This window comes from Rhyacophila brunnea, unplaced genomic scaffold (assembly GCF_057557595.1).
Source record: "Rhyacophila brunnea isolate RB1 unplaced genomic scaffold, BYU_Rbru_1.0 scaffold_18, whole genome shotgun sequence".
Taxonomy (NCBI): domain Eukaryota; kingdom Metazoa; phylum Arthropoda; class Insecta; order Trichoptera; family Rhyacophilidae; genus Rhyacophila; species Rhyacophila brunnea.
In genome coordinates, this window is record NW_028232837.1 from 9,207,920 (window position 1) to 9,216,174 (window position 8,255).

General features: G+C 34.2%; 1 protein-coding gene across 1 annotated transcript; it reads right to left on the bottom strand.

Annotated features, from left to right (window-relative positions):
• Window positions 1-533: 533 nt before the first annotated feature.
• LOC147073186 (ATP synthase mitochondrial F1 complex assembly factor 1-like) lies at window positions 534-8,154 on the bottom strand. The gene is made up of 4 exons (XM_085945150.1): window positions 7,785-8,154; window positions 5,615-5,936; window positions 2,528-2,626; window positions 534-1,852 (listed from the first exon to the last, which is right to left on the bottom strand). Exons 1-4 carry the CDS (start codon window positions 8,009-8,011, stop codon window positions 1,640-1,642), a joined length of 861 nt encoding a protein of 286 aa, XP_085801276.1. The 5' UTR covers window positions 8,012-8,154; the 3' UTR covers window positions 534-1,639.
• Between the last annotated feature and the right edge of the window lie 101 nt (window positions 8,155-8,255).

The following is an 8,255-nucleotide window of genomic DNA, read 5'->3' on the forward strand; positions in this document are numbered from 1 at the left end:
ACAATAAACGCAATAGGGCGGTGGCCTCTAAAGCCCTGTTGTCGCTCATGCAACGCAATCCGGATGAATTTTTTCGTCGCTTTGTGACTGTAGATGAAACATGGATACACCACTATACTCCCGAGACGAAAGAACAGTCAAAGCAGTGGATTGCGAAGGCAAACCATGTCCAAAGAAGGCGAAAACCGTAAAATCAGCTGGTAAGGTTATGGCTACTGTATTTTGGGATGCACGTGAAATTATTTTCGTTGACTATTTGGAAAAAGGAAAAACAATAACAGGGGATTATTATGCATCTTTATTGGACCAGCTAAAAAACAAAATTGAAGAAAAATGGCCTCATTTAAACAGGAAAAAAATCCTCTTTCATCAGGACAATGCCCGTGTTCACACATGTTTACGATCAATGGCTAAAATTGAAGAATTGAAGTTCGAATTGGTCGACCACCCACCGTATTCGCCAGATTTAGCCCCCAGTGACTTTTTCCTTTTCCCAAACTTAAAAAAATGGCTAAGTGGACAACGTTTTTTTTCAAATGAAGAAGTCATCGATCGGACAAATGCTTATTTTGAGGACCTTCCGAAAACTTATTTTTCTGACGGTTTAAAAAAAAATGAGAAACGTCTAACCAAGTGTATTGAGCTCCAAGGAGATTATGTTGAGAAATAAAAAAAAAATACAAAAATAAAAACTGTTTTAATGCTTTTTTCTAAGGAATTATTGACCCACCCTCGTATTTTATAGATAGAAGAATACTTTTTATCTATTATGGTTTAGTTCAGGTAGGGCTTATTGAATTTAAAAAACTAGCCACATCTGTAATACGTATTCTTAATTCAACGAAAACAGATAAGTATGACTGAAAAAGTGTGCTCTATGTTTGTCGGATCATCCATAGAATACCTAAACTAATATGGTTTGGTTAGGCAGGGTTTAATAAAATTTTAAAAACTAACCCGCACTATTTGCTATTTGTATTCTTAGCTCAATAAAAACAAATAATCATGACTGACAATGTTTGGTGTGCACTATTTATGTTGGATCTGGACAGCGTTCCTTCACCTCTCGCCACTGCCATATACCTACGCAATGTGTGGGCACAACCAAGTCGGCCACGGGCCACTTCTTGAATTTATTTCACTGCATCAACCGTGTCTTGATTTTCCGGTCTTCATAAGTAGTTCATGAAATTTTCGGGTGGTCTGAGAATTTTTGGCATCCAAAAATTCCAATAAAATCTTGCACCTGCAAGTGTTTATGCATTGTGTTTTTGTTCTTAAAATAGATTAATGGTTTTGAGTATTGAAGTCAATCGCGCCATTATTCGTTACTATATAAATAACATTTATTATTTCTGTGTTAGCGGTCCACAAAATGTTTCTCCTATTTTCAGTGGTCGCAGATGTAAAAAGGTTGTCTAACTTAGGACGGCATTTCTTTTTGCACACAGGTGGTTATACACCTCGCAGTGATATATACAGTCTAGGTATGTAATAGCAAAATCAACCACCTTTGCCAGAAATTTCCCAACAATAAATTAGTTAAAAACTCTCACACATTATCGATATAATATATTGTTATAAGCAATAACTAAACTACGAATCTCATTTTACAACGATCGATATTTAATAATACAATTTATTTAGAAGTAACGTTTGCTGCTTTGTCGGTATGCATGATTGGTTGAACGATACTTAAATTTTCTAATTCTGTTATAAGGTCCATGTGTTTAAAACTATCAGGAGCATTCGTAAAGGATTCGAGCAATCGTAGTTTGGATGGCTGGTCTTGGCCGTAGTACATCTGGAATTCATTAGCGAGGCACTGTGCCTCTCTCGCGTCAACCACATTCTGAAAAAAGGAATATTTTTATCTTCACCAATATAAGAAAAGTATTACTTCAGTGGCCATAGGTATAAATACGTGTCTGAGCTAATAAAAATATGTAAGAAGGTTTTCTGATGAATTTCCAAGAAAATTTATGATATTCGGTTTTAAGCAATATATCAAAAAGGGTAACTGGACAAAACAGATATAACAGAATATGAAGAAACGAAACAGTGACAAAACAGAACAGAATACATATTCAAATAGCTAAATTTTCATTTTTTTATCTTCACAGAATTTTTAATCTCATTATTTTGTTGTAGTCACCCAAGCATTTTGAACATATTAGATTGATTAAGACGAGATGTAGCTTTGTGTCCTGTTTAATTGAAGCTTTCCAGCAATTAGGAATGCAAAAACTGTATAATTTGATTTTTTACGGCGTATTGAAAATCTGTGTTATTAAAAATCCATACAACATAATATAAATATGACAATTTCAATATAAAATTTTCCTTTGTTCTGAATTTTCATAGTTCTGTTTATCGTTGTTCTATTTTGTTACCGTTCTGTTTTTTCATGGAACCATCAAAAAGTAATCTGAAACATGTAACGTAGGCCATCTAGAATTACTCAACTGAGACTTGAATGATCATTTTTCATTATCGATTCGATCGAATACAAATAAATATGTTATACCTTATCGAATTCTCCTCTCATTAAAACTATCCCCTTGTCACCAGCTAGTTCTTCAAAATGCACCATTCTCAGACACTCGGGAGCATTTTCTTTGTGTACCTAGTAATATAAAGAGTGCATATAAATATTCATGAATTAAACAGTAGTTTTCCCTATGCGCCTGCAGTGAAGCAGTGTATAAAATACTAAGAACTAAATCAATAGGTAGGCTCAAAACCTGCGGCTGAATCAAATTCATTTGTCATTTTTTCAATGCGTTTTTGGATCTAGATCTAGAGCAGTGGTTCTCACGTGAAATTTAACTGTGGCCGCACAATTTACATTGACAGTTTTATGGAAACGTCTGGAGGCCGCATCAAATTTCACTTTTGACGTGATTGAAAAAACTAAAGCTAAATTTTATTTACTAAAAAAATGGATCAATTTATTTATAAACAAGTCCATTTAATAAAACACATTTGAACATTTTAGTATCTACATATCTGTTTATTTAAAAATAATGCTAATGGAAATTCCTCAATACTCCTTTTTTCCAATGCGAGCTAAGTTTACATCTGACAACTGGCTTCGATATTTATTTTTTTATGAAGTGTATTACACTGAATGATCTTTCACAGTATACAGTAGTATGAAAAAATCGACAATATTAACATTTCAAGCAATTGTTGCCAATTCTTTGAATTGACTTGATTCCTGGTCAACGTGTACCTTCGACCAAAATTGTTCAACCGTGGTATTATTAAAATGGTTTTTAAGTACTTGGTCATGACTAAGGAATCCAATCCCGAGCCAAAATTCTGATCCCGGGATTTCGGGATTACAATTTGACAATCCCGGGATCCCGGGACTAGTCCCGGGATTGGCATTTTTTCCATTGTTAATATAAAATTTTTATATTTACAAATATCGGTCAAAAATAGTTCTAGTATAATTTATACTATTTAAGACATTTATTGTTAATATTGTATAGGTTCAATCTTGGAAATACATAAGTTTAATGGAGTAAATAATATTGTAATATAAATAATAATGTGAATTTAATATGATATTGCTGTTTCTGAAAGTAAAAACTTAATGAATGGGTGGGTTAGCGAGATTTAAAATAGTAAAGCAAAATATCATGGTGTACTTTGGCCTTTCCGCTTCATAAATCTAATTAGTCAGCCAAATATGAAACTGCCGTAAAACGTATGAGATCACTTTGTTAATAGTGCAAAACATTGTTTTTTTTCCAATTTTTCTCATTTTTATTAATTTATGTGATAACATAAAATGAATCGGCAACTTACACATGGGTATAAATCAAACTTCATTCAAACTCAGTTTATTTCTAATGTTATTAAAAGTATTTTTTCTGTTATATTTTTGTTTTTATATTATTTTCCATAAAAATTGATAAAAAAATCAATCCCGAAAGTTTCGGGATTATGTTATCAATCCCGGGATTCATAGGTATCGAAAATAGCTCGGGATCCCGGGATTCAGGATCCCGTGATTGCAATCCCTAGTCATGACTCATTTTCAATAACGCATATTTAACGTTAGCCCAGTTAATTAAATTAAATACTGAAAATTATGTTAATCTCATTAGTAGTCCTATGGAATTTTCATTTGTCATCATCTGAAAAGGTGAAGTTATCATTTGAGCGTGGAAAGAAATTTATGACAAGTCATGTGTATTCAACCAATTTCATATTTTATAAACAAATTTTTAAAATAATATTCTGTAAAGCGCTGGTGGCCGCACATGAGAACCACTGATCTAGAGCATGGAACCTATGGGTCGATCAAATTACTAACACCCATTCTTCATAAACATGAGACTGTTTAGAGAGATACCTTAAAAGGTCAAATAAAATAGGCTATAAGCAGGATTAAAAATAGTTTAAAACAATTCCTCGAAATAAATAAAAATATTAATAGATCACAAGATTTAAGTGTCACTTTATTGAACACACATTATTCAGAAACACCTCAGTAACACACCAATTAGAATAAGAATCTTGAAAAAAATATTAGTGCTGGACGGGACTTGAACCCGCATCCATCGGATTACAGCCAATATGCTTTACCAATTTAGACATCTGCATGACAAAATTGACCAATAGCCTGCATAAATAAACTCTTTAATCAAATTTCGTTGCACTCTACGAAACAGAAATGGTCATTTACTGGCTTAATTAGAACAGCTTGCGATGGAATTCAATTGAAGTACTATAGGATTAAAGTTTTTTTCTATTATTCTAAGGCTGATTTTCCAGTCACGCTGAACGTCGGCGCTGTCGACGATCGCGTAGCTGCTCGGTGCTGACTGTCAGCCCGGACTCGTTTTTGTCTCGTGCAGATCGCCGCAAAGTCTATAAATCACGACTCATTTTGACTATACTCATCGTGACGCACTTTCAGCGTGACACTGCAATGCTCACTGGCAGTGAAGGCGCTTCAGCGCCGAGTAGTGAGCGGGGTTGACGCATAGCGCGTACGGTCGCGCAGAAGCTGCTCAGCGCTGAGCAATCAGTTCTATTAGAAAACGCTAAATTGTGATAATACATATTCGCCGATCAGCGCCAATGTTCAACGTGACTGGAAAATCAGCCTAATACGTATGTTTCTGAGTCCCAAATTGTGTTTGTTCAATGAAGAATAGCGCCTGTACACGTGCATAGATTTAATGGTGCTAATAGTTTGTAAATTAAACTATCGCGATAATAACTGTTTACACGTGCTGACTGTCTTGCCAATCTCATTCGTCAAGCGTATTGAGAGGTGAGGAATTTTATGGTGCTATTTGACTGGTTGTGAATATTGGCAAACTCAAAATTCGCTGTGCAGTGTTATACGTATTCTTTCCGGAAGGTCCAGCTCTCAGAAGCTGCTGAACTTTTTTGATCCACGTATGCAACTTGCACGATAATACTTGTTTACATGTGCATTTTTTTATTATGGCCTCGATAATACCTATCGTCAGCAGTAAATACATGCAAGTGTAAACGGGGTAGAATGTTACATAGTCAAATCTTCTATATTGTTGCCATTAATAAAATATAATCTTAACAACTAATAAGTTTGAATTTTATCATTATTCACCTGGTAACACAAGAGTGTGGTAAAATACACGCTATTTCCTGACGTCTGACACATGATAAATTCATATCCTTGCGAGCGCGGCAGAGGAAATAAGAATGTTGGATATGTTTTAACTCTTTGCATCATTTTTCTATAAATATCCACAGGTATGGTTGCCGCAATAGTGTCCTTTTGTATGTGATACTTTTGCCAGATCTCCTTGATTTCGGAAGCATCTTTATCTTTCACTAACTCTATTTTGAATATCTCTTCCAATTTCTTCTGGGATGGAGAAACATTTTCTTTTAAAGCTTCTTTGGGTTTAAGAACTGAGGCGTAACGACTATAAAATAAACAATAATAAGAAGTATTAAATATTTTAAATATTTCACTGTTCTATTTATAGAGAATAAAATATTAAAAATGAAGAAGATTTTTCTTTATGATTTTTAGTGCTATTCTATATTTGAATATTTAAAAAAAATTCTAGGTTGGTTGACTGATTATTAAATTTATTGGTGTTGTATGTATTTAAAATGTTGGTAACAGGCCAGATACACAGAAAAATGGTTTGGGAGGGTCCATTTTGAAAAAATTTCCATCATATTGCTTTATTGATTTTTTAGGTGGTGGGGGTCGGTTTAAGAAAATCTAAAGGTCCTACTGACTTCTCCATTGTTTTCGTTTGATTTTGTAATCTATAAGTCAAATTGAATTGTATTTATTGGTAATGAAATCTTTTTGGTAAATGTGCCGCAGAGGTGGCCATGAGATTTTACAACTTTTTTAGACCAAACCAAACCTAATCTAATCTAATCTGACCTACCCCAACGAAATATAACTCATATAATCTTAGTCTGTGATAAAGGTGCATCAAAATGTATGAACATTTAAAATTTTCAATGAACAATTATTGGATCGAAAAGCCGATGCGCCGACAGAAAAAGGTATTTATTATAATTGTCTACATGGAATAAACTGTTTATGTAAAAAAAAAAATATAAAAGCTCATGACATCTGCGGCACAATTATCAAATCTTTTTTCATTATTTCACATAGAATAAACGGTACAGTACGGTTATCAGGAATACAGCGGAAAACACATTTTGAAAATAGCCGATAAACTGGATTATTTGTTAGGTTAACCTAACCAAACCTAATGATACAACTCTGTTACAGGCGGGCTTCTCCCGGTGTAAAATAATCGTTTAGTAGTCATAAGTCGAAACGTAACCCTGACCTCTAGAAACGGCTTCATAAAACATCTAATCTGATTCCTTGCTCAACTACGTAATTTTTTTATTTATTCATAAGTAAAGGCCTTCGTCCGGTGTGTGAAAATCACATACTGGGCGGAGGTGTAATTAAGATAAGTTTAATTTGATTTAAAAAGTTTAAATGATGATGGATGAGAGAGATAATTTTAAGACTAAATATAAGTATTCATATATAATAAATTTTGCCGCGCTTGCCGGCAACGTTAAAATCTCCACGCGCCTGCGCCGGGGTGGTCCTCGTGATTCGTCAAATCAAAAGCATCACGCGATAAAATGTGGCCAATCACGAGAGTCCTTTTTGCTGGACGGCGTGGGTACGGGGAATTTGAAAAAGAAAAAAGAAAGTTAGTAAGCGTCCTTTGTAAACCGTGTACGGACCTGCGTAACTAATTGTAAAAAAACAAAATATGTAATGGACTATAAAGTAACGTTGTCCAACCAAATTTAATATTAAAATATATAACGCTAAGACCGCACGAGAAAGACTTAGTGTTTTATTTAATTTTACCAACATAAATATATCGTTTTTTTTTGTGAATCCGGGGTTCGATGGACACCTGAGCTAGCCGCTGGAACCCTGGATATCTCACTAACCTAACCTAAACTAACAAATAATCCAGTATATCGGGTATTTTCAAAATGTGTTTTCCGCTGTATTCCTGATAACCGAACAGTACCGAATAAACTTGTGTGGTATACGTACATTGTGATTACTATATTTAATAAAAATTGTGAATTATGGGCCGTTTTATAAAGGTTTTTTGACAAAGTTCTAAAATCTCATCGTATAGTTTATGTCAATATCATTCTAAACGATTAATGTCTCAAATGCAATACCATTGCATTTGTGATTCATTTAATTTGATTTAATGGGCTTATACCGGCTGATATTGATTCTATTATAGTAAACTAACCGCTCTACAGAGTCGCTCGGTTGTGGCTCTTGTGATTTCTCCTGCCTTTCTATTCTTTCCATAAATTCTTCTGGAGATGTCTTTTGCAACGCAGCAATCCTTTGGGCATATTTTTCGTAATATGGATTTTGCTGTAAGTCATCCATCACCTTTTGAACCCTGGAGCTAGATGTCATAATAGATCGGAAAAACACAGGTCTACAAAATCTGGCAAATGCCAATGCCATAACAAACACCAATGTTTCACAAATATAACGAAAGTATTCGTAAAAATGGTAAAATACTATATCTCAGCTGACAGATAGTTAACCTATAAAATTTTGAGGGATGAAGTTCGACTAGTGTAGCCAGTATGTAATGCAGTGCTGCCAAGTCAAACTTTGAAATTTCCGTAGATGTGGAAAAAAAATTCAGTAGATTTCGGTTTCTCAATTTAGACGAGAAATATTTACCGTTACCTATTTTTCGTAG

Coding starts and splice junctions, on each gene's coding strand:
- LOC147073186 (XM_085945150.1), bottom strand. CDS start 8,011: ATGGCATTGGCATTTGCCAGATTTTGTAGACCTGTGTTTTTCCGATCT. Junction 5,937..7,784: donor CCGAGCGACTCTGTAGAGCG/GTTAGTTTACTA, acceptor TTTATTTTATAG/TCGTTACGCCTCAGTTCTTA. Junction 1,853..2,527: donor TGAGAGGAGAATTCGATAAG/GTATAACATATT, acceptor TCCTTTTTTCAG/AATGTGGTTGACGCGAGAGA.